Raw genomic sequence first — 27265 nt, 5'->3', positions numbered from 1 at the left:
TACGTATTAAGAATCCAGTAGTGCGTTCCGTCTAGCACACTATCTTATACTATCAAAGTCACCTGCAGATCAGGACCAGTCAGACAAGTTTCAGGCTAAGCACATTTTTGTTTGCTTACTTAAGGATTGTCCAACCCTTGGGCTCAGAATAGTTAGGAAACTTTCTTATACCAATGAATGCTTCATAGCGGCACAATCATCCCAGAGACGATTACAAAGAGGAGCACCAAGATCTATCTCCCAGGTACATATATTCTACTATTCTCTATTTGTATAGGGTTATAGGCCAAAACAATAATAGAACTGAGGATTTTAAACAATGGACTTGTATAGCTTTAACTACTTTGTATTGGATGTGCATGTCTCCGGCCTTCATATCACATGACTTTATACAACAGATATTGTTTAGTTAGCTAATATCATCTGTTCTTTTATTATGTTATAGTGACACTATATACCTGTACTGTGTATAATGATAATAGATCACAGTTTCTGTTATTATGGTATACTGCACAGTTTAAGGCTGGGTTCACACTATGTATATTTCAGGCTGTATTTGGCCCTCATGTCAGGTCCTCATAGCAACCAAAACCAGGAGTGGATTGAAAACCCAGAAAGATTCTGTTCACACAATGTTGAAATTGAGTGCATGGCCGCCATATAACGGTAAATAACTTCCATTATTTCAATATAACAGCCGTTGTTTTAAAATAACAGCACATATTTGCCATTAAATGACGGCCATCCACTCAATTACAACATTATGTGAACATAGCCTTTCTGTGTTTTTAATCCACTCCTGGTTTTGGTTGCTATACAGCCTCAAACATACAGCCTCAAATATACGTAGTGTGAACCCAGCCTAAAGCTGTATTTTTAGGGGTCCTATAATCTTAACATTTAACATTTATTTAATTAAGTAAATTCCTCTAATTTAAAACATGTTCCTTTAAAATAAGATTTTAGGGTCCACGGCTGCAGTTTCTGCACCCATGTATGCCTTTAGTGTTCAGTGTACACAAACACACATGGTCATGTATATGTGGTCCTTGACATCTCATTTAATGGAGACAATTTATGGACTAGCAAAATAGTAAACTTAGAACTTAATCCTCCTTAAAGGGAACCTGTCACCAAGACAATGCTATCTTATCTATCGGCATCTAGTTATTGAGCAGGAAGACCTGAGCAGATTGATATATTACTTTGCGGGATAAGATTCAGTATAACTTGTAACTCGTTGATTAAAATCTCTGCTCATTCTGTGATAAGGAGTCCAGTGGGCGGTGTCAATGGACTGGACTCTTTAGCATGGAAGCTTCAGAGATTACTATCAATAAATTACAAGTTATACTGAATCTTTTGTCATAAAGATATATATCAATCTGCTCAGCTGCTTCTGCTCTATAACATGATGCTGATAGCTTGGGCTGCATTTTCATGGTGACCGATTCTCACTAAAGGGGTTTTCCAGCATTAAAGTAACTTTCCTCCAGAGACGGCACCACTTTTGTCTCCAGCTTGGGTGGGGTTTTGCAACTCAGCTTCATTAAAGTGAATAGACCTTAATTGCATACTGCACCTGAATTGGAGACAAGAGTGGTGCTGTAGAGATCAGCGAATTTACCGAAGGAACAAAGAGAATCTCTTTGTTCCTATCTGCATTCTGCTTATCAGGACCTCCCCAGGTGCTGGGAAAAGATGGAACCAGTCCGCAAAAACTGCTCCCAGTTTCCCTGGACTAGATCTATCTTTTTCCTGCACCCTGGGAGAAGCTGCATGGAGTGGAGCAGACTTCAAAGCCCGCAGCCTGATGAGCAGAATGCAGATAGGAACAAAGAGATTCGCAGGATAGGAACAAAGAGATTCGCTTTGTTCCTACTGTAAATTCATGCAATTTTTCTAACTCTGGATAGCCCCATGATGTAGCAGGCCTGCTGAGGTGGGACAGCGATGCATAGTACAGGTGGCAGCCAGGAAGGTAAGTATGTATTATTATTATTTTTCTCCCCCCCCCCCCATTTAGACATACAATGTAAACGAGTCCTGGACGGACAACCCCTTTAAATACCAAGCCAATTTTAGATTTAAAGGGATTAGGTAGGCTTTTTACAAAATTGCCCAGGGGCCAAATCACTTCACTCAGTACTTGACACTGCAGCCAGTCAACTACCTTCTATCCATTAGGATACTTTTACTTTTATTTATTTTTTCCACACATGACGCACAGTCACGTCTATATGACAGTACGTTTTTCTCTGTATGTGCAATGTCATCTGTTAGGACATCCCTAACGGACATTATGTTTAGACAGCCCTGGAGACCCATACTAGGCCCAGAACTGTAACTATTTCACACTGAGACCCAACAATTGCATTGCCCCCTCCCTGATCGTGGTGCTTGAAATGTTAAACAACTGGAATCAGATTTTTCTCTATCCCCGAGTATTAGAGCCGTATTACATGGCCTGATGCGTAATGTAAGTGAGCGCCGATCATTAGTGATGTCTTTGCAGCCCTGGCTAGTTATGTAGAAAATAATAAAGAGATACTTACCTGTCCACACTCCCCAGTGTGCTTCTGGCTTCTCCGCGGTCACCACAGCTGACACTGGCACTTCTGATGCATCTCTGAAACGACAGGCCACTCAACCAATCACTAACCATGACGGGACAGCACAGTGACCAGTGACTGGCTCAGTGGCCTGTCACTTCACAGATGGCTTCAAAAGCGCCAGCAGCAGCTGCAGTGAGTGGGGAGAAGCCAGAAGGACAACTGCAAGCGTGGACAGGTAAGTATAGCTTTATTAGTTTCTATATACTCTCATCAGCCACCAGCTGCACACCTCCTATTACATGCAAGGGCACACCCATTTTGCATACACATACATGTACATGTATGGCATCATGTGTGAAATACATCCAATTGATGATTTTCATGAAAATTATTTTACATTATGGGCTTAAAGGGGAGAAAATGTACCATCAGAGGCTGCTTATTTAAAGGAATGACCAATCATGTACAGTATACAGTAGTATAAACTGATAAGCACCTAATCCTACCTTCATAGTATAAATTCAAATTCTTAAAATTTAGGGGAATTTCACATAATAAATACATTTGCTGATAGCTGATAGCCATCTCACGCTGAGGTACCGAGTAACTTTAGATCACATGTGTATTCACGCTTGAAGGCTGTGGCTAGTATGCAATAGGGTTCTGCCCATGTACAAAGTTGTTCCTTTATTAAAGGTAATTTTGTTTTATGGGAACAGACCAGGAATTCTAGACACCTTTAATAGGAGTTGCATAAATGCCATGTCCTAAACATGTCTTACAACTATATCAGGAAACCACAAATCCAGCTGTGATGATCATACCACACAAAGGGCATTGTTTGGAATATTGCATTAATGTCAGATATTTAAGTAGTGTATGTTCCTAAAAAATGTGTGTGTGTATGGGGGGGGGGTACTCTAATCTGGGTACCCATACATGATGCTATAAAATGTATCATTCATGTAGTAAGGTCAGAAAATGAGTATAAAATGATTGGTTAGTGTGTGCTAAACCAGTGGTTCTCCCCCTGCAGTGCACATAACACAAGAGACACACACCACAGCCATTGGCCAAAGCGCCAATGAACACTGTTCCTCAAACTGCCCCTCCACCTTTATCCCAACAGAGTTAAATGAAGGAAAATGAGGCAACACTGTTTAAAGGGGGGCATGGCTGGCTACAAGAAGCTTGACTGGTTGCAGGGGGGCATGACTGGCTACAGGGGGCATACCTAGCCACAGGGGGCATGACTGCCTACAAGAAGCTTGACTGGTTGCAGGGGGCATGATTGGCTACAGGGGGCATACCTAGCCGCAGGGGGCATGACTGCCTACAAGAAGCTTGACTGGTTGCAGGGGGGCATGATTGGCAAAAGGTAACAAACCTAGCCACAATAGACAGGGGCTGCAGGGGGGGCATAACTAACCATAAGTGGCATACATGGCCACAAGTGGCATACATAGCTGCAGGGGTTATACCTGGCTACAAAGGGGCATACTTACCTGCAGGGGTTATACCTGGCTACAAGGGGGATACTTACTTGCAGGGGTTATACCTGGCTACAAGGGGGATACTTACCTGCAGGGGTTATACCTGGCTACAAGGGGCATACTTAGCTGCAGGGGTTATACATGGCTACAAAGGGGCATACTTACCTGCAGGGGTAATACCTGGCTACAAAGGGGCATACTTACCTGCAGGTGTTATACCTGGCCACAAGGGGCATACTTACCTGCAGGGGTAATACCTGGCTACAAAGGGGCATACTTAGCTGCAGGGGTTATACCTGGCTACAAGAGGCATAACTAACCATAAGTGGCATACCTGTCTTCCACTGTGGGAGGCACTTAGCTACCTCCTTGGGGGCAAATACTTACTGGGGACACAAGCTACCTATGTTGGGGCATCTATCTACCTATAGGGACACCTGACTACCTACAGGGGGCACTTAACTACTGAGGATTACTACTTGATGGTATCTATCTACCTACGGGGAGGGGGGGCACTTTGGGTGCGGGAAAAGGTAAATATGATGTTAGAAAAATTGCAGAGCCTAAGATGCTTGTCTGACAGATTCTGCAGATATGAGTTGTGGATGAGAGGAGTCATCATAATGGTCTGGGCTGGATAGAGAAGAAAAAGGGAAAGGAAAAATGTACAGTTAGAGAAGACTTATACGGTCGCACAGCAGGACGCTGAAAGATGAGTGTAAAGCCGGCTGAATAATATGGGGGTAATATTGGTCACTATGTTATTATGCTATGTGGTCATGGCGTGGTGGTACAATTTGTTCCTTGTATAGTGGTATTATTGGTAATGCTGGTCTTAATATACTGTGTTTTGGTCAGTAACAGTAATATTGGTCTCAATTTACTGGATTTGATCAGTAACATTATGATGGTAAAATATATGGGGATACTATTTGTCCTTTGTATAGTGGTATTATTTAGTAGCTGTATGACTTTTAATTTAGAGGAATGTTGTAGTATTACACATAAAAAAATGTGCTTTACAGCTATGTTGTCTTGGAGACCTGGGGTGCATTATCTGCCTAGGGCACCTTGTCCTAGCCTTGCTTCAGAGTCTCCTAAGGGCCAGTTCACACTGAGGAATCAGCAATGAATTTTAGTGCTGATTGCTCACTGAAAATTTTGCCTGAAAATATAGTGCAGAGCCAAATTCCATTGAATTCAATGTCAATTCTTTTGGCGGATTCTGCTGGCGGAATCCCGATGAAATGAACTGAGCAGTGAGCTTCTGCCCTGAAAATTTTCTGCGCAGAATCTGCGCTAAATACTCGCGGAGTTGGAAAATTTTATTTGATCAAATAAAAAATGAATTTGCGTGGAATTCCACCAGAGGTGATTCCAGACAGAACACTTTCCTATCGGATTCCACTTGGAATTCTGCGAGAACACTGTCTACCCAGAACACTTTCCTCACTGATTCAGTGCTGATTCCTCAGTGTGAACTGGCCCTAATACTTACGTTTGCCAGAAACATTTGTACATAACACGGGCAAAACGTGTTCATAGATCTATATCAACCTCTCCTTTTAAAACCTGCCAGGTGACTCAGATGTTCCAGGGTACTGGTTAATGAGTTCCTTAAAGGAAATGTGTCATCAATAGATGACTTATTGTTTAAATAACGTGTTTATTTTAAACATGTTTTTAATAATTTTTGGTAATTTTTTCTAATTTTCAAATTTTCTATTTATATTATAGAATAATCCTGAGATCTTGCAGTTTTCATTCTCACCACTGGGGCTAAAACTAAGCTGAGACCTCCTGTTGTGTCTGTGGTGATAAGAGAAGGCTGCTGTAAAGTGATCTGTACAGCATTGCAGCAACATGTGACTCCAGTAGATACAGGAGACAATAGCAGCTCCCTGTGGAATGACCTCTTTAAAGGTCACAGAGTACGCTCAGTAATGTTTCACATTCATCTTAAGGGGACAGTTGATGTCTACTGGCGTCTATGTCCATGAGTCTTGTTGTAAAGTATGTCACTAAATGCCGTTAAAAATTACAGTCAGACAATAGAAACAGATTTGAATAAAAGAACAGTTTTTAGTGTTTTTAATATGCTATTAAAGTTTCATGTTTTACTTTACTTGGTCATGAAACATGTTCAATCTTATCCTAATGTTAATACATAAAAGTTTTACATAAAACTGTATAAGGGTATAAACCCACACACCGTATACGCAGCAGATATGCAACAAATACGCAGCAGATTTGTTGGTACAGATTTGATGCTGTGTTCAGTTATTTAGATCTAATCTGCTGCGAGTTTGCTGCGTATCGCAGCAGTAAATACGCTGCATATACGGTGTGTGGGTTTATACCCTAATACTGTTCTCCCTGTTAGGATCAAATACTACAGGGTATCTATAGTCTTAATTCTGTCCTCTCTCATCCTACCATACGATATGATGAATCATATGAAGAAATAATTATATTCATCTTTAGCAATTTCCAGCACCACTCCCATCAGTATTCTAGCGTACCCGACATATCTTCCCTCTGTAGAGTAAAAATTTATGCCAATGGCTTAAGGCCAGATTCACACTTGTATTTTACGGACTGATCTCTTCTCTTTCTAAGATTAAGGGTGCCTTCACACCTACCGGATCCACAGCGGATGTCACTTCTGCGGATTCGAAGCGAGAACCGCTGGGGATCCGGTACCATTCACCCCTATGATAGCACATATTCACAGCGGGATTAACATCCCGCTGTGAATATGTGCTTTAACCCCTCGCTGTCCGCAGCCCCACCGCCGCATTAGCCCATCCTCGGCCGCATCCCCCATCTCCGGCCGCATCCCCTGCCGCATCCAGCAGCCCGCATCCCCTATCCCCGGCCGCATCCTGCAGCCCGCCGCCGAGAGCATAAAGTACCTGCTCTGCGGCGCGGCTGCAGTGAGGCTCCCGACTCCGGTCCCGCTCATTAGCGGAACCGGAGCCATGGAGCCTCACTGCAGCCGCGCCGCAGAGCAGGTACTTTATGCTCTCGGCAGCGGGCTGCAGGATGCGGCCGGGGATGCGGGCTGCTGGATGCGGCGGGGGATGGGGGGATGCAGCTGGAGATAAATTATTAACACACATTACAAAGTTATATAAGTTTGTAAAGTGTGTTAATTATGTCAAAATGCAAATCGCCAGAGTACTCCCTTAACAATACAGTATAACAATTTGTTTTTGTACATTTGATTAGTTCAGACCTTTACAAATGTTTATTTTCAAAATGTATCCTTTTTATATAGGTAATGGGAAAACTGCTTGGGGGATTGATTTTCAATATTGTTGAACACTTTATTAACCCTTTTCTAAAGGTTTTTTTTTATTAAAAAAAAAAAAAAAATCCATTGAAAGCAAGCAGTAAACATTATTTTACATGAAAATATCATTGAACTTGTAGATATTTATCATAAAATTATATACTTTTTAGGATGGCTGATTCAGATGTACCACCAAAGTCTAATCGGCACCGCAAGATCACAATAGCTGTCGTTAGTGTGGCTATTGTTATCATCATCGGAGCTGTTGTTGCTGCCATTGTTATAGATCAGGTCCTCGGTAAGAATGTGAACAACCAAAAAAAAATGTGTTTTTAATTTTCTTTTAAATGTATGATAAGTCTTTAGAATAAGGCTGGGTTCACACTGCGTTCTTGCTGTCTGTTTAATGGAAAAAAAACTGATGCATCTATGTGCATCTGTTTGAAACCGTATAAAATTCTATTATAAAAAAAGGCTCAAAATGCATATTTTTTTCTAGCGTACATAAAAATACACTAAAAAATGATGCGTTTTGATAAATTTTTTTCTTATAATGGAAGGCAATAGAAAAACGGATTTAAAGGGATGCACACAAATACATCCACTTTTTTTTCCATTAAACTGATCCATTAAACGAACAGCAAAAACCCAGTGTGAACCCAGCCTTAGAATAAGAATAAAAACAATGTACTAAAATGAATGAATGTAATAAAAGTTCTAAATTCAAAGGGTCGGTGACAGTGGTGTCCATATAAGAGAGAGCGCTCACAATGGGGTTTTAGTTATGCTAATCCTTGGAATAATTTTTCACCCCCTAGGAAAGCAGTTCATCTGGAAAGGGGAGCCCTGCGCAGGTTCTCTTTATCTAATAGCAAAATGGACCAATCAGATTCCACCTTTAATTCCTCAGAGACTCTTTGGAAAATGAAAGGTGGAATCTGATTGGTTGCTAGGGGCAACCGATCAGTTTCACTTTACACCATGTTTGATAAATCTCCCCCTTTGAGCGTATTTTTTGTAACTTTCCAATGCATTGTATGTAATCTGTACTGAAGAATCAATTGATCAGTAAAGTGATCCTTATTCATATTTGGTTCCTTTTTTCTTTAACAGGCAAACGTGATTCTGGAATCAGTTTGCGATTCTTCAGGGGATCATTCCGAATACTTAATAAAGTCTACGACAACGATTACAATGACAGCAGCAGCTTTAAATATAGAATGCTGGCTGCTGAGACCGAAGTCATTGTAAGTATACAATAATTGTGTCTATTACTATGTCTTTACTAAAATATTTTAAATGGACTCACTTTATCAAGCGTCAAGAGTCAGAGAAGGCAGTGGATTCATCATTTCACAGTTTCAGGCTATTTTCACACAATGTAACTTTATGTAAAGGTACAGCCGTTGTTGCAATCGGCAACAACGGCCATACTTTTTACAAAAAGCTACGCTGCTTAGCCTTCTATGGGATCCCGGGCGGAGCGTATACACATAGTATACGCTCCGGCCGGGCTCTCCCGCGGCACCGCAAAGAACTTACATGTCAGTTTTTTGCGGCCGCTATTCAGTGAATAGAAAGCTCTGTTAGTTCACACCGGCCACAAGCTTCAAAGTGTCCTGTGGGGAGTTCTGATGCGGGCGCACACGGATGCGCCCGCATCAGAACTCTGCGGCGCCAAAGATCTTTTCAGAGACCGGCTGCTCTGTGACCCGGCCGGGTCACGGAACGGCCGGTCTCTTACGCCATGTGAACATGGCCTCAACCAGTGTAAATAGAAGTAAATTACAAATCAATATAACTTTCTGACGCCAGTTGATTTGAAAGTTTTTTTCCCTACTAAAGTAGCCTTTTAAAGCAATAATGTTTTTGTATATTTTCACCTTATTCTATATAAATACATTTATATTTATTCATTTTATGGTTACAGTTAGCAGAAACATTTAAAAACTCGGAACTGAAGAAGCAATACAATATGTCCAAAGTGATCAGCTTTAGGTAAGCAATTCCAAATTTTTATAGACCAAAAGCCTGACAGAAATACTATATGCCATAGATTTATCAAACAGCATTATAAATCTGGCACATTAAAAGATTGTCTAGTCTAAGTTTGCACTTAGACAGCTTTAATAAATGTTGGCCAGTGTGTCAGTACAGTAGCGCGTAGATATAAACATTTTTTGTTGCTCATGGCATTATAATGATGCCAGGAGTGCTGAAGTCCATTCCGTAGCACAGATCATGTCCTTATATACAGACCATGTACAATATACACAATGGGGGAGATTTATCAAACATGGTGCAAAGTGAACCTGGCTCAGTTGCCCCTAGCAACCAATCAGATTCCACCTTTCATTTTCCAAAGAGTCTGTGAGGAATGAAAGGTGGAATCTGATTGGTTGCTAGGGGCAACTGAGCCAGTTTCACTTTACACCATGTTTGATAAATCTCCCCCAATATGCACAATATACCATTGGCAAAAAAAAGAGTTGTAAAAGAGCTGAAAAAGGACTAATCTGACACATAATGTAAAAGAGCTGCAAGAAGCTTTCTAGAGATGTCCAAAGAAATGGCTTTGCATGTAACATAGTAAAGGGGGTTAGCCAGGTTTATAGAATGTTTTTATTTTGGTGGGGGCACAGTAAATATAAAAAAGATATACTCACCTACCTCAGTCCTCTGCAGCTCCCAAGGTGACATCATCTGGCCACCCGTTTGTTACTCTGCTTCCTGCTTCTGAGATCTCAGCACAGCCAATCACTGGTTGCAGCAGTGCCCCCCTCAGTCAGTGATTGGCTGAGTGGACTTTCACTGCTTGGATGAGTCCATCTCAGAATTAGGAAGCAGAGTGAAAAGCAGGGGACCAGATGACATCACACCAGGAGCTTCAGAGGAAAAAATAGAGAGATAAGCGAGTATACCTTTTTTATAGCAACCTTAGCAAAATATACCAAAAATTTGAGCCCTGAAAACCCCTTTTAGTTGACTATACACATTATACAGCTGTTGACTGACCACTTATAGCCCTATTTCACGGAACGATTATCGTTCATAGACTCGCTCCAACGACCGCTCGTTAACGAGCACTTAACGATTTTTTTAAGCGAACGATAACACATAATACGTGTGGGAACGTGAACGATATCTGTAGTGTAACGATTTTTTTGCGGTCGTTACATGGTCGTTTAAAAAGTGGAAAAATGTAGCTAGACATGTCAAGAACGACTGAAAGATTTTTTATTCAAGATTAGCAAATTATTGTTGAAAGACCAACGATTTTTTGTTGCAAAAAAATAGTGAGCGACTCAACGACGATTTCGCTGTTGTCGTTTGCTCGTTTACAGCTCAGCTATTCCACAGAACGAATATCGTTAACGAGCGGTCGTTTGAACGAATTTAGGAACGATAATCGTTCGAAAAAGTTCTGTGGAATAGGGCCTTAAGTCTACATTGACTATGCTATAAATATGAACAAATGGCTCAGCTACAACATATCCATTTATTTTGATGGGAATTGGAGAAGAAGCAGATGTTTAGAACAAGGGAGAATACAGGGGCCTTTTTTTCTTTAAAGCAAATGTACCGGGGGGGGGGGGGGGGTTATCTATGCCATGAATTGACCAGCGCGGGGATTTCTATGCTTCATAGAGGGGATATCTAGCCTCATAGAGGGGAGATCTTCATGCTGGGGACGGGCTGTCCCGCCTTCAGGGCTTCAAGCCGGGCCAGAGCTCGGTAATTTAACCAGTCTTCTGTTATAAAAAAGGACCGCGGCATTGATATCCCCGTGCTGGCGGTGCGCTATTCATGGTAAAAGCAGAAAAGCGATGTACCGCTGGTATATTTGCTTTAATGTCAGACATCAGAGGACAGAGGCTGATAGACAGATCCTGCTGAAAGTGTATGACTAGCTTTAGGGAAGCTTGGTCTGGATCTGTACTATACTGTAAAGTCAATAGGACCACTTACAAATTGAAAGCAAATAGTTTTATCCACTTGTTTTTTGTACATAACAAAACTGATGCTTTGCAGCCCCGGGAGTGTTAGACCAGAATTCATCGTCCTGTTTCGAGTTTCAGAGGCTGACAGCAAGTCATTCTCTTCAGCCACGGCTCAGAAAATCTTCTCAGAAAATCTAATAAATGCTTCCAATTCACAGTTTGACATTGACAAGAGCTCACTGCAGTTATCAGGTGAGTCGCCAATGAACATTGTTATTATAGACGATATAACGTATCACATGTTCATATTCAGGTTCAGGTTTGGTATGTGTTCCATCATGCTGAAAACATGTAAACTGCTTGTACTGACTTGACCAGAACATAGATACTGAATCTCAATGTTTATCATTATGATATACTAGAAAATGTACCCGGCGCTGCCCGGGTATAAAGTGTCAGTGTGTTAATTAGATTTGTTCTAAGGTGCCCAGGAGGCCAAGCTAAAGGTATTGTTTCATCTAAGTTAATCAGTGGAATTAGTGTATACCTGTAGTGCATAGTTGGAGGGGTTCTGTATACCCACAATGTATAGTTTTAAGGGGTCTTGCATATCTGTAGTGCATAGTTGGGGGGGCTGTATACCTATAGTGTATAGTTGAGGGAGGTCCTGTATACCTGCAGTGTACAGTTGGTGAAGGTCCTGTATACCTGTACTGTATAGTTTGGGGGTCCTGTATACCTGTAGTATATAGTTGGTGCTGTATACCTGTAATGTATAGTTGGTGGAGGTCTTGTATACCTGTAGTTTATAGTTTGAGGGTCCTGGATACATGTAGTGTATAATTGGTGGAGGTCTTGTATACCTGAAGTATATAGTTCGGGGGTCCTGTATACCTGTAGTAAATAGTTTGAGGGTCCTGTATAACTATAGTATAGAGTTGGTGGAGGTCCTGTATACCTGTAGTGTATAGTTTGGGGTCCTATATACCTGTAGTATACAGCTGGTGGAGTTCCTGTATACCTGTAGTATATTTAGGGTCCTGTATACTTGTAGTATAGAGTTGGTGAAGGTGCTGTATACCTGTATTATAGAGTTGGTGTAGGTCCTGTATACCTGTAGTGTATGGTTTTGAGGTCCTGTATACCTGTAGTGTATAGTTGGTGGAGGTCCTGTATACCTGAAGTATATAGTTGGTGGAGGTCCTGTATACCTGTAGTATATAGTTTTGGGGTCCTGTATACCTGTAGTGTAAAGTTTGGGGTCCTGTAAACCTGTAGTATATAGTTTTGTGGAGGTCCCGTGCACTTGTAGTGTATAGTTTTGGGGTCCTGTATACCTGTAGTGTCCTGTATACCTGCAGGGTTGTATTTACCCGTATGGCAGTGTTATTCAGTCACAGTGTGTCGGTATTGGTCATGTCTGGTATAGGGGTGTTATCCAGTCACAGTATGGCGGTATTGGTCAGGTCTGGTGTGGCGGTGTTATCCAGTCACGGTATGGTGGTATTGGTCAGGTCTGGTATAGCGGTGTTATCCAGTCACAGTATGGCAGTGTTGGTCAGGTCTGATATGATGGTGTTATCCAGTCACAGTATGGTGGTATTGGTCAGGACTGGTGTGGCGGTGTTACCCAGTCACAGTTTGCCGGTATTGGTCAGGTCTGGTATGGCAGTGTTATCCAGTCACAGTATGGCGGTATTGGTCAGGTCTGGTATGACAGTGTTATCCAGCACAGTATGGCGGTATTGGTCAGGTCTGGTATGGCAGTGTTATCCAGTCACAGTATGGCGGTATTGGTCAGGTCTGGTATGACAGTGTTATCCAGCACAGTATAGCGGTATTGGTCAGGTCTGGTGTGGCAGTGTTATCCAGTCACAGTATGGCGGTATTGGTCAGGTCTGGTATGACAGTGTTATCCAGCACAGTATGGCGGTATTGGTCAGGTCTGGTATGGCAGTGTTATCCAGTCACAGTATGGCGGTATTGGTCAGGTCTGGTATGACAGTGTTATCCAGCACAGTATAGCGGTATTGGTCAGGTCTGGTGTGGCAGTGTTATCCAGTCACAGTATGGCGGTATTGGTCAGGTCTGGTGTGGCGGTGTTACCCAGTCACAGTATGGCGGTATTGGTCAGGTCTGGTATGGAGGTGTTATCCAGTCACAGTATGGTGGTATTGGTCAGGTCTGGTATGGAGGTGTTATCCAGTCACAGTATGGCGGTATTGGTCAGGTCTGGTATGGAGGTGTTATCCAGTCACAGTATGGCGGTATTGGTCAGGTCTGGCAGTGTTATCCAGTCACAGTATGGCGGTATTGGTCAGGTCTGGTATGACAGTGTTATCCAGCACAGTATGGCAGTATTGGTCAGGTCTGGTGTAGCAGTGTTACCCAGTCACAGTTTGGTATACCTGGTGTGCCCTGTATATACATGTACTGTATAGATGGAGTAGGGGGCCCTGTATACATGTACTGTATAGATGGAGTAGTGGGTCCTGTATATACATGTACTGTATAGATGGAGTAGTGGGTCCTGTATATACATGTACTGTATAGATGGAGTAGGGGGTCCTGTATACATGTACTGTATAGATGGAGTAGGGGGTCCTTTATACATGTACTGTATAGATGGAGTAGGGGGTCCTGTATATACATGTACTGTATAGATGGAGTAGGGGGTCCTGTATATACATGTACTGTATAGATGGAGTAGGGGCCCTGTATATACATGTACTGTATAGATGAAGTAGGGGGCCCTGTGTATACATGTACTGTATAGATGGAGTAGGGGGTCCTGTATATACATGTACTGTATAGATGGAGTAGGGGGTCCTGTATATACATGTACTGTATAGATGGAGTAGGGGGCCCTGTATATACATGTACTGTATAGATGGAGTAGGGGGTCCTGTATATACATGTACTGTATAGATGGAGTAGGGGGTCCTGTATATACATGTACTGTATAGATGGAGTAGGGGGTCTACCAGTTATTACTGTGGATGTTGTGAGGCAGCTTCCCTAGCAACCATTGCTCCCTGTGGAAATGAAAGCAGTAATCCTATTGGTTGCTAAGGCTCCAACTGCCGTGTCTGCTGCAGCTAATTATATCACCTGTGTTTGCAGTGAGGAGATTTTCCCATTCATCTCTATGGGGCGCCTCTCTTTCCCCTCCCCCTCCCCTCCTGTACATCTGGCGGGGACGGGACCTTCACAATAACCTTCCCGGGCACCCAATGTATCTGTGTGCCAAATTTGGGGTCAAACGGTTCAGGCGTTTGGAAGTCTATAGAGGACAGACAGACAGACAGACAGAAGGACAGACAGACAGACTTTGATTTTTATGATATAGATATACATATTAAGGCTATGTTCACACTGCGTATGAATCCGTCCGTAGATTGTACGCCGCCATACATGTGCGGCTGAAACTACGGGCGTGGGAAAAATATGTGGCCGGATGCATACGAACCGCGAACATACGCCCGTAGGACAGTTCTGCTTCCCTAGCTTGTTTCGAATCGATCTGAGGCAGGTCATTTACTTGGAAATCTTCGCCCAGCCCCGTAAACCACACAGAACCTTTTGGATCGAAAAATCAAGTTCAATTTGGCTGAAATAAGTACTCCGTACGGGACCGCATGGAAATCCACGGCCGTGAGTTTCAACATTTCCGTCCTCAAACAATGGTCTTAACTCATACGTAGTGTGCACTGTGCGGGCGTATATCGTATACTTTCAAGCGAACCCATCAACCTCAAAACTATGTGCGAATATTCGCGGTTCCGGCTTCAGGACCCCCGACCGAAGGCATTCTATAACGTCATCACAACTCAGGGGAAAATGCCTGTTACGGCTGATGGACTGGCAGCTCAGCTAATCAGTGACTGGAGCGGCATCCCGCCCTAATCACTGACTGGCTGAGCATCAGCCGAGTTGTGACGTGTAAGCACCCGAAGCCATTTCCGCCACTTACTGTGGGCACGGGGTGATGTGTGATGTGTTCAAAAAGCCTTAAAGTGATACTGTTATGCCCTTTTTGTATGAAGACTTCCCTACACAGCTGTAAAGCCTAAATTCTGCAGTTTTCATACCTTACTTTATAATAGATTTCTTTGTGCTTGGTCCGGGAAAAATGCTTTTTATCATTGGTGGATTGTGACACCTGGGCGGGGCTTCACGCCTGCAGCGCCACTTGACCCCACCCACATCGGCTATGTAGGCCCCACCCTCTGTGACATACTTGCCGTCTAGGCCCTGTCCCCTTGTCAGGCTTTGGAATGGGCTGACCAAGAAGGGGTGGGCTCTAGGCTGGCTCATTCCAATAGCCACTGAGGGGCCTAAGTGGCGATGACATCACGGAGGGGCGGGGCCTACGGAGCTGATGTGGGCTGGGTCAAGTGGCATTAAGCCCTAGCAATAAAAAGCATTTTTTACTGGACCTAGCACCAAGAAATCTATTATAAAGTAAGGTATGAAAACTGCAGAATTTAGGCTTTACAGCTGTATAGAGAAGTCCTCATACAGAAAGTATCACTTTAATAACCTAAAATAGGTTTAGACTGGTCGTCTAAGCTGAGGATAGAAAAGGGTGTCATGTTTCTAGGCCAAGCAGACCACTCCTCATTCTGTGATTTTTTTTGCACTGATAACATTCATTGTGACACAGATCAGTGTATGAATGCCTGATCCCGTCTCATTTCCTGCATTTCACAATGATCACACCTGAGCACATGGCCGATGACACACGCCTTGTGACCAGATGCCACTGCTTTTCTATAAAGTCATTTGAATATCTACTGTAGTTAGAGCAGATGAGTATTCAGAAATTCTGAGAATTGACTTACCACAAGGTTTATAGGGAATTGTTGCTAAAACCGCTGCCAGTTATTAATAGCGTAAAGGACATACATAAAGGAGTTACCTTTGTTTTATTTGTCTGTTTTGTCACTTTTGTAAAAGAAACGCCTTTTATTCCTGGTCGCTGTCATAGAGGTGTGTCTGTGACTGATGCTCACCCTACTCCACCACCCTCGCAGCTGAACATTGCTGGGTCTATCCATAGGGTAGATTAATGGTTGTTCCAGGGGCTGCATCCTGAACTATGAATAATGGTGCGCTAACACAGACAGATTTATCTGACAGATTTGTGAAGCCAAAGCCAGGAACAGACTATAAATAGAGAACAGGTCATAAAGGAAAGGCTGAGATTTCTCCTCTTTTCAAATCTATTCCTACTTTGTGTGTAAATGCACCATATCGTAATGATAGGCCATCAATATGAAAGGGGTGCTCTGTAGGAAAAAAACACACTGTTTTTAAATCAACCGGTGTCGGAAATTTATATAGATTTGTAATTTGCTTCTTTTTGAAAATCTACAGTCATCCAGTACTTATCAGCTGCTGCATGTCCTGCAGGAAGTGGTGTATTCTTTCCAGTCTAACACAGTGCTCTCCGCTGCCACCTCTGTCCATGACAGGAACTGTTCAAAGCAGTAGCAAATCCCCATAGAAAACCTTTCCTGCTCTGGGCAGTTCCTGATATTTAAATAAAAGTAAATTACAAATGTATATAACTTTCTGAAATCTGTTGATTTGAGGGTTTTTTTTTCCCTTCAGAGTACCCATTTAAGGTCCCTTAGAAGCTTTTTAAGCCCAGCAATATGAGAAAATGTTCTTCTCTAATGACTCATGTTACTGTCTTCCTTTAGAAATCACAGCTGAGGATGCAGAGAACCTCATCTATTGTGGTAAGATGATGGAACATCACATTCATTATTATTATTTATTATTAATATTATTATTATTTTTATTGTTATATGTATAATACTTTTAAAGCGAATGTACCACTAGGTACATCGCTTTGTGTTTTTTCCATGAACAGATGGCGCTGACGTGGGGATGCTGGTGCTGCGGTACTTTCCTCAAACTGGTGCCCAGTTCCTGCACATGCCGCCGGTTTATTCCTGAGCACTAGCCTGGCATGAAGCACTAAAGGCAGGCCGGCCACCCCCCTGTGTTATGGAACCCCCTCCCCTCCATTAAAATCAATCGAGCCATGTCACAGAGGGGAGATCGTCATACGGGGGGGGGGGGGGGGGGGGGAGGGTGGCGTTCCTGCCTACAGTGCTTAATGCTCGGTTGGTGCTCAGGAATAGACCAGCACCCTGTGCGGGAACCGGGCAGCTGTTCAAAAAAAGTACTGCAGCACCTGCATCTCCGGACCAGCCCAGTCTGTTCATGTAAAAACACAAAGCGATGTACCTAGTGGTACATTCATTTTAAATTCAGTTCATATTTTTCCTGTTCCTTTCCTTAATATTTAAACTAAGTATATGTATGCACACCTAAAGACGTTACTGTCAGTATAATACAGTAATGTCCACCCCTGTTCAGATCTCAATAGGTTGTCTATACTTATTAATAAATCTTGACCTTTGTAGTGACAGTGTATCCATTCATTAATAGACCAATGGCTCCCCTATGAGGACACTGACTGCATTAATTTCCAACAACAGGCTCCCAAACCACTGGTTTGCCATTGGGGGAATAGGACGTGTGGTGCAAACACTGTGTTTTGGGGCTTTTTTTTTGGGTTCTCACCCAAACCTTCCTCACTAAAGCCCTGGCCTCCTTTCCTGCACACTGACAGCGCTTGGGATCGCCCTTGTACATCTCTCTGCTGCCGCACCAGTATGCAAACTGCAGCCTACCAACCGCCTCCTCCTTGGGGACTTGCCTGTCTCTGCATCCCTCTCTGCCTTGGACCCACAGCTCCCTTGCAGATGTGCGGGAAGGGGGGGGGGGGGGGGGTGCGCCACTTATGGGTGCCTCTCAAGATCTTCAGATGGGGTGAGGAAGCAGAGGTGGCATGTAGAGCCTCTGACAGAGAACCCACACAGGAGAGTGATCACCAGGAATAGTGTTTCTATGGTTAACATGTGATATGTGCATCCTTCTGTCCTGGAGTATATGCCACTGAAGACTCCACTAACATAATCCTATATGGACCTGGACCATCTACTCTTTTAAGGACTGATCTTACATACTGGCTGCCCTTAGGGTACTATTACACGGAACGATAATCGGCCGAATTGGCCCGATTCGGCCGATTATCGCTCCGTGTAATAAATGCAACGATCAGTCGATGACAACGATCATCGGCTGATCGTTGATATAGGTTAGAACCTATTTTTGTCGGGCGCCGACCGCGCACCGCTGTGTGTAATAGCGGTGTGTGGCCGGCGACTAACGATATACATTACCCATCCACGTTCCAGGGATGCTCCTGCCGTCCGCTTCTCTCGGGGTCCCGTGCACGCTCTAGCTTCACAGCGGCCTGTCAGCTGTTAGGCCGCTCAGCCAATCACCGGGAAAAGCGGACGGCAGGAGCAGCCCTGGAACGTGGATGGGTAATGTATGTCAGTTTAGCAAGGGCTGCAAGGACATCGGTAACGATGTCCTTGCAGCTCTTGTCAAACAATTATCGGGCCGTGTAATAGGCCCAGTAAACGAGCAACGATCTAGCAGATCGCTGCTCATATACAGGTATTATCGGGCCCTGCTCGGCCCGTGTAATACCACCCTTAGGGCCCTATTCCACCGGACGATTATCGTTTAGATTATCGTTAAATCGTTCGAATCTAAACGATAATCGTTCGGTTGAAATGCAGTTAACGATTAACGACCGAACGAGAAATCGTTGATCGCTTTATAAGACCTGGACCTATTTTTATTGTTGCTCGTTCGCAAAACGTTCGCAAATCGTTCACATTGAATAAGACATCGTTCGGTCGTTCTCAATAGATACGAACGCAATAGTGAATAAATAGCGAAGAAAAAACGATCGCACTTACGATCATAAGTATCGATTATCGTTCCATGGAAATGAGTGAACGTTTTCAGGTCTTTCGCAATAGCGGTCGTTTCAGATCGTTAATCGTTAACGATTATGCAAACGATAATCGTCCGGTGGAATAGGGCCCTTAGGGTTATCCAGCGCTACAAAAACATGGACACTTTTTCCCCTACTCTTGTCTCCAGTTCAGGTGTGGTTTGCAATTAATCTCCATTTACCTCAATGGAACTGCATTTCAAAACCCCACCCAAACTGGAGAAAAAAGTGGTGCAAAAGTGTCCACGTTTTTGTAGCGCTGGATAACCCCTTTAAAGGGAATCAGTAGGTTAGGAGCATCTAACTTGCTGATATGTCCCTATAGTGCACAGCGCACTGAGGATGAACTATATTCTTGCCTTGATCTGCAGTGCTGGTTTTGGGAACTTTGTAGTTGATTAGATATGTAAATTAGGCCGTTTGGTGCACAGTGCCCTGTGTGCTTTAGATTCTTTTAACCTGCTGATAGTTTTCCTTCCAGAATTGTGTGTGTTGTATCTTTCTTCTGCCACTAGGGGGAGTGAGAATGCCACAGGTCCCTCCTACAGTCAGCATGGATACTAATAGGGATCCTATCTGCACCTGATAAGTGCCTTATTTTAATTACCACATATCATGGTGCTTTTTGGTTCTGGACTTTTCCTTTAGTGTATGCATGTCAAACTGAGGCCAAGGGCATTTGCTGATATTGCTCTAGCTTCTTTTTCACAGAAACGAGCATTTCTCCTATATATTCTGAATGGTCACACACCATTTATATTAATGGGGTTTTCCTTTTCATCTGTTCTTTACTCATGAGAACTGTACCCACTTCTTTACTACCTTCCAAGATAGAGAAGAGATTCTGGAAAGACATTTAGGGTAGCTTCACACATACTGGATCTGCAGCGGATTTCACGCTACGAGCTGGCAGCGAAATCTGCTGCGGATCCTGGTATAGTGAAGGTGTATGGGGTCCGCTGCGGATATGTGACCTGGCTGCCGTTCACTGATTGGCAGATGGGGACCGACGGGAGCCAGGGCCTCACACGGCGCTGAGCAGGTAAAGTATGCTCCAGGCCGGGGGCTGCAGGCGGCAGGGGGTTAAAGGGGCCAGATGAAAATTACGCTGCAGGTATGTGACCCCATAGACCTTCACTATACCAGGATCTGCAGCGGATTTAGCTGCAAACTCGCAGCGTGAAATCTGCTGCAGATCCGGTACGTGTGAAACTACCCTTAGGGAGATTTATCAAACATGGTGTAAAATTAAACTGGCTCAGTTGCCCCTAGCAACCAATCAGGTTCCACCTTTCATCCCTCACAGACTCTTTGGAAAATGAAAGGTGGCATCTGATTGGTTGCTAGGGGCAACTGAGACAGTTTAATTTTACACCATGTTTGATAAATCTCCCCCTTTGTCTGATCTCCAAGGAAGGACCCTCTTCTTCTCAGAGTTCTGACTCCAACGCCTCTTTCACTCCCCTGTGGGTACTGTGGGAAAGACCACCCCCTCCACTGTTAACAGTCCCACCTAAATGCTGTCTGGCTTGAATTTCTCTCATACAGTTATTGTTTTGACAGTCTGTTCTTGCCTATGTTTTCTATGGGAGGGGTTGAGCCGCAGCTAGACAGCTCTAGCAGTGACTTGTCTCTCCAAGAACAAAAGGGTAGGGCATTAAAATTTCTTTACATCTGACCCCTATCTTCACCTACATCATCTGTCAGTGGAATCTCAAGAGACTCTTATACACTTTATACTGACCGGACCGACAAAGGTATAAAGTATATTCCAGGGTATAACCCTAACAAGTTCTCTCTTCATTCAATGATCTCTCACTTGGGTTGGTTTGTCTTATAAATTGTTCTTATTGATTTATGAGGTTTACACAATGAATACTTATCATCAAATAGTGACATGGTTGTGCGTTTTTTCTGTAAGGCTGGGTCCACACACTGTTTTTTCATCTGTTTTTGCAAACTTTCTGACTCTAATAGATCTGAAAGAATTTTTTATCTGCCGGATTAACCTTTTAATATGGTATCTGAGTTTGAGTTGGGATTGTGTCTAAAGCAATGCATTACTTTAACATTATAATTTTGTTACCTGGTAATATATATACAAATATTATTTTCTGAACAGATTGTGGTATTGGAGGACCCTCTGTATCAAGCAGAATAGTAGGAGGTGAACCCGCAGCTTTGGGGTCATGGCCCTGGCAGGCCAGTCTTCGCTTAAATGGGGTTCATAGATGCGGAGCATCACTCATCAGTAATAGCTGGCTCGTCACTGCTGCTCACTGTTTTGATAGGTAAGTGATCATCTGCATTCTACAGAAGGATTATAATAGATTGACCATTACATGTGTTTGGTCTAGAAATAATGGGAATGTTCTGGAAATGAGAATGAAATATTCTACGTGAGGGGCTGCAAGTGATGTTGTAACGTAGGGCTAGCTGGGTGCAATGTTACATAGCAGTGTGTTATGGCCGGTGACTACCATGTTTCTACGCACCCTTTTCAAAGTAGTTGCAATGTACAGGCGAATGACCTCCGACACAAAGTTTCTGACACAAGTTTTTACTGTAAAGTTTTTGTGCAGAATCATATACAAATACAGTGCCTTGTAACACAAGGTGATTACAGCTTTATGGTTTGAAAGTACATAGGTCTGGTCACTTTTTCTTTAAGAGCCCTGCTGTTATCAGGTACTGAGAGATTTTAGGGGTAGAATGCAGATTAGTTACTATGGGAGAAGAGAGCACAGTTCAATAAGTATATGACTCTGCTGATGAGGACTTTCACAGTTTGGTTTGCTGTGATTTGATATTTGAAAGGAATGTATACAGGAGCATGATCGTCCATATGGAAGCCGAGCAGCACCGTCTTTGACTGGAGGCCTAAATAATTCAGGGGGCCCAGAAGTAGGAAGCAATTGCTCCAACCCTGGTCACAATGAAGATGAGAATGAAGGATGGGTCCTCACGGCATGGACTGGAATTGACTTGAGTATTGACTGACTGGATTGATCGCTGGCTGATTATATGGCTGGCAGGATGACTGGAACAAATTTGCAGGAACAATATAGACATGAATCCTGGCCAGAGGCCAGGCCCCTGAAGAGATTGACTACTCTGATGTCTAAAGCCACCCTAAGTACTGTATGCTACAGGGATTGCTCCCATTGGTGAAGAGACATGAGGTGATAAGGACTGATTATATGGCTGACAGGATGAATGGAACAAACTTGCAGGAACAATATAGACATGAATCCTGGCCAGAGGCCAGGCCCCTGAAGAGATTGACTACTCAGTTGTCTAAATTCACCCTAAGTACTGTATGCTACAGGGATTGCTCCCATTGGTGAAGAGACATGAGGTGATAAGGACTCGGATTCGTTTAGAGACATGAGGTGATCTTGCGATCTAGCCTATTATTCTGTGGGCCCTAGTACTGCTATGCCTAACTGTGCTGTATGCCTGCCCCCTGCATAATCAGCCAGGTTCACTCTGCAAATCGAGGTGTAACAGTTCTTGGACCCAGGCAATAATAGGCTCCACCGCTTTGAAACCATTTACAGCCAAATAAAGTTTTTCTTTATGAAAATTAAAACTTTAATGGGAATGTGCCTTCTAGATGTTTTTACTCAATAGACCCAGATTCAGGTTTTTAAAGGAGAAGTCCGGCCACTAGTTAAAAATGTCAAACTCCAGGGGCAGGGGGGAACATAGCAAACCATCCAGACTCACCTCTCCCCGAGTGTGCCGGATTGCCGCTCCGGGATCTCCTGCAGAGCTGACTTCACAACCCGGTTAATGGACAGCCTGCTCAGCCAGTCAATGACTGGGGCGGGATGCTGCTCCGGTCGTTGACTGGCTGAGCAGATTATCCATCAGCCGTGACAGGCATTTTCCCCCGAGTCAAGACGTCGTTACAACAGTGGTAAGCAATGCTTCATTGCTATGTTCTCCCCTGTCTCCTGTCAAATATTGAAAATGCTCCTACTTCTTTAACTGCAATTAGTGAAAACGTGCTTTATTGTATAGTTTTAGTCAATCAAAAGTATTTATTTTTCATGTCTCTTGTCTCTTTTTATGTCTCCTTTTCAGTAATAAGATAGTGAATATGTGGACAGTAAAATTAGGCACAATTTCATCAAAGCCCGAGTACGGATTACAACTAAAACGAATCATAATCAATGAAGGTTATAACAGCGAGAGACATGAAAATGACATTGCACTTCTTGAGCTGGCTCAGCCACTAAACTTTAAGAAGAACGTCCGTCCTGTATGTCTGCCACGTTCATCTGAGAACTTTGCAGATGATAAGTCATGCTATGTTACAGGATGGGGAGCTCTTATAAATGAAGGTCAGTACTGTACATAGTATTATTAAAAATCCCTTTATTATGCCTGTATTAAACAGATATGCAATATATATGTATAGAACATAGAAAATGTTTTCTAGCCACATATAGAATTTACATTGTAGTCAAGAAACTCCACCAACACCGTTTAACTGCAGATCTAACTGCAGGTCTTCTTGGTAAGAATCCAAACATAGGCCCATACTTGTAGCAAAAGGAGCAGCCTCATAGACTGACCTACATGTTTTGGCCTATATTATGCCTTAGGGAGCATTCATATGTTCTGTAAATACAGTCTGTGCACAGAAGATGTGCTTTGTACCAGATTCACATGCGGCTGTAATCGGCACTCAGTATTAGCCAAAAAAAAAAAAAAAAAAAAAAAAAGGAGCACGTTGATTCCTTTTCCCCTTTATACAATGTGGTGGTGTGAGAAATTTGTTTTGTCTATTATACTGTGGAGGCTGTTGTGCACTGCTAGTCAAGTATCACCACAGTATCATTTAGTCACTCAAAGTTTATCCTGTGCATGCAGATCTGAAGCATGTAAAAAGACAGCACAGAACTTTCCGAACCGAGAGCCAGAGGTTTTCTCACCTGTCCACGTTCCCCCAGTGTCCTTCTCCTTCTCCCGTGTCTGGTGCCTCCTGCAGCCACCAAAATCCCGTTCAGCCAATCACTAACTGAGACCGGACACTGACACGGCCAGTAATTGGTGGATTTTGGTGGCTGCGGGGGACACCAGACACTGGAGAAGAAGGACACCAGGGCAGCATGGACAGGTAAGTATAGATGAAGAAATGTTTTGCACTGCACTAAAACAACTAAATGCCTGCAATTGTTTAGCTGGTTTAATGTAGTTCTCAGACGAATCTGAACTATACGTTAAAGTTTGTCGAGCCTGCCAAACTGAACCTTTGAAATGTTTGCTCATCTGTACATATGAGCTTTGCATTGTTGGGATTTATGTGAGCAGGTTTTCTAGAAAGAGGCACACATGGATGTAAATTAGTTTCACAAATTCATATTCCAATACATGATGACCCCAAATCTGCCAGGACTAATGATGGAGACTTTAAATAGACAGGAGTGTGAACACAGACCAATACAGATGCACATCTACCAGTCAACTTTTAAGCGTACCTGTTAGTAGAGCAAACTTCTGACATGTTATAGCCACATTTTGGAAATTTGTCACAGTGAGCGTCCGGGTGCTTAGACCCCCGCCGATTGCTAGAACAAAGGAGCAGAAGTGCTTAGCAGCATGCACTGCCCCTTCATCTCTGCTCTTAATGACAATGTTGTAATTGATGGAATTATAATGTAACCTATGGAACTTCAGGTAGACACGATTGCTGGAAGTTTCAGAGGGTCCATTATTATTCCGTCAATTGGAACATTAGCATTGAGAGCAGAGATGAGAGGCAGAACATTTACAAAAAGTTTACAAAAACCTTGTAAGCAAAAAATAGCATTTTCCTATAACTTTATAACAACACAAAATGTGATTTTTCTTTTTATTTACAGGCCCGTCATCGCCAAATCTGCAGCAAGCGGAAGTAAAGATAATAAACTCAAAGTTATGTGGAAGCCCACAGATGTATGGAAGTTTAATCAATCCATCTATGATTTGTGCTGGATACGTTGAGGGAAAGATTGATGCCTGTCAGGTAAATGGCTGCAGTATTATGTATATCCCCAGGGATACAGGGCGTCTGGGCGTATAAGACGACGCCTGACTTTTAAAAAGATTGTCAGGGGATTGCCTTATACGTCAGAAAATGTTAACCCCTGCCTGAGGTAGGGGTTAACTGCAACTAAATTTAAAAAAAATCAGTTAACTCACCTGGAGCCCGTTCCGGCCTCTGCACGCCTCCTGGCCCATTCCCAAAGCCTCTGTCATTCTTCTGAAGCTCTCCCGACAGCCGAGCGTCTCCGAGCTTCTCCAATGAGACGCTCGGCTGCTCGGGAGAGCTTCAGGGTGCCACGGCACAGTCAGTGTGCGTCACACTGCCTGCACCGGGAACCGGCCAGGAGGCGCGCAGAGGCCCGGGAACGGGCCCTGGATGAGTTAACTGTTTGTTTTTATTATAGTGATCGCCCTATATGGTGGGGAATGCGGCCATTGTTGAGCTCCCCCACCGTATGGGGCGACCCCCCAATTCTAAGAAGATTTTTTTGGGGTTAAAAAGTCGTCTTATACGCCGAAAAATACGGTAGTTAGATTTATAAAGATACTAATATGTTGAGGGTTTTTTTATAGGGTGATTCCGGAGGTCCACTGGTAACTACACAAAATGATGGCACCTGGGTTCTTACTGGCATTGTCAGCTTTGGAGATGGATGCGCCTTAGCAAATAGGCCTGGCGTTTACTCAAGAGTCACCTACTTACGCAACTGGATCGCTAAGAATTCGGGCCTGTGATGTACAACAGCCAAATGATATAGTTGTGAAATCTGAAGATCACTCCATGTCCTCAGCACTTTCAGATAACAGATATGAAGGCATCGATGGCAGGAAGGTTGTATTTCGGGAGCACATAGCTGCCTATTCCTCCAGCAAAAGAAGAATCAGTCGTAAGAAATAATCCTGGAAAACTGAACATTGACGGATATTGATCATTTTCTTTTGTTAAATGATTTCTACATTGTATTGTTGGAAATGCCTAATTTCCCAGGTGCTCTACTAAAGACTTGCAAAATATTTATTAACAATTAGAGTTAAGCAAACTTCATCTGAACCCGAGCGTGCAGCATTTGATTAGCGGTGGCTGCAGAAGTTGGATGCAGCCCTATAGAGTCCTGGAAAACATGGTTACAATCTATGGCCTATGGCTGTATCCATGTTTTCCAGGACTCCCTAGGGCTTTATCCAACTTCAGCAGCCACCGATAATGAAATGCTGCACGCTTGGGTTCAGACCAACCTGAGTGTGCTTGAATATAGCTCAACTCTATTCCTATGAAGATGTTAGTATGTTATCACATACTTATTATTCCATGTATTCCTGTTATATAGGATTGTGTATGGCACATTACATTGAGTCAATGTAAATCTTTATGTCAAGATTTTAACTTTTCTATACCTAATTTACATTTCCATACCTGTGTAAGTTACATAGTGAATTTGGCAAACTATCCAATTATTACTATGAAACACTGTAACAAATGTACTGATGTATTCTTGTCTGTTAAAATACTCTATTTTAATGTTATCAGTGTATGCTTTATAATGTATCAGATGCCGCAGTGCGTAAATGGTATGCACTGCTCTAGAGGTAGCATGGACTGAATTATAGCCTCTATGGCTATTGTTTTAGTGCAGACATACATTTAAGTGCTGCCCATTTCTATTCAATGCACATAATCTAAAAATCTATTTATTTCTCATATTTTCATATTAGATTCAAAATCATGTAACTATTGGTTCTCATGTAGGTGTATGTACTTCATTGTTCCATTTTGTATTGCACTATTAAATGTTTAATTTATCTCATTAATGCAGTTTCATAGTGATTATTGCACAGTCAGCCATGGTATTTATATATTGGTCTTCCATCCATTGTACACCCCCAAAAAACACAAAAAAACTTTGATCTCTCTTAACTCAGATGGCCTTTCTTTATGCCACAAGAGTGTATGCAGTCACTGACAGTGAAGAGTGGGGGAACTCTAGTACAGTCACTTTCAGTGATAGCACACACACATGATGATTCATTGAAGAGCTCACTATGCATGTACCACA

General features: G+C 42.9%; 1 protein-coding gene across 2 annotated transcripts; it reads left to right on the top strand.

The window, feature by feature from the left end:
* The first annotated feature begins 26 nt into the window (after positions 1–26).
* On the top strand, positions 27–27016 carry LOC138797701 (transmembrane protease serine 11A-like). Of its 2 annotated transcripts, XM_069978231.1 has the most exons (10): positions 27–244; positions 7514–7641; positions 8457–8590; positions 9274–9341; positions 11376–11536; positions 16993–17031; positions 21298–21466; positions 23265–23524; positions 25049–25191; positions 25785–27016. In XM_069978231.1, the coding sequence occupies exons 2-10, from the start codon at positions 7515–7517 to the stop codon at positions 25944–25946; spliced, it is 1263 nt and encodes a 420-aa protein (XP_069834332.1). In that variant the 5' UTR covers positions 27–244; position 7514; the 3' UTR covers positions 25947–27016. The 2 variants fall into 2 exon arrangements, with proteins under 2 accessions (XP_069834332.1, XP_069834334.1); XM_069978233.1 differs by lacking the exon at positions 7514–7641.
* Positions 27017–27265: the final 249 nt, after the last annotated feature.

Source organism: Dendropsophus ebraccatus, chromosome 7 (assembly GCF_027789765.1).
Source record: "Dendropsophus ebraccatus isolate aDenEbr1 chromosome 7, aDenEbr1.pat, whole genome shotgun sequence".
Lineage (NCBI taxonomy): Eukaryota > Metazoa > Chordata > Amphibia > Anura > Hylidae > Dendropsophus > Dendropsophus ebraccatus.
The sequence above is the reverse complement of the archived record's forward strand: the minus strand, read 5'-3'. Positions and strand labels throughout refer to the sequence as shown.

Bases quoted from the DNA above. Each gene is read 5' to 3' on its own strand.
- LOC138797701 (XM_069978231.1), top strand. From the start codon at position 7,515: ATGGCTGATTCAGATGTACCACCAAAGTCTAATCGGCACCGCAAGATC. The intron at 8,591-9,273 runs GTAAGTATACAA...TTATGGTTACAG, and splicing joins CTGCTGAGACCGAAGTCATT to TTAGCAGAAACATTTAAAAA. The intron at 9,342-11,375 runs GTAAGCAATTCC...GATGCTTTGCAG, and splicing joins TCCAAAGTGATCAGCTTTAG to CCCCGGGAGTGTTAGACCAG.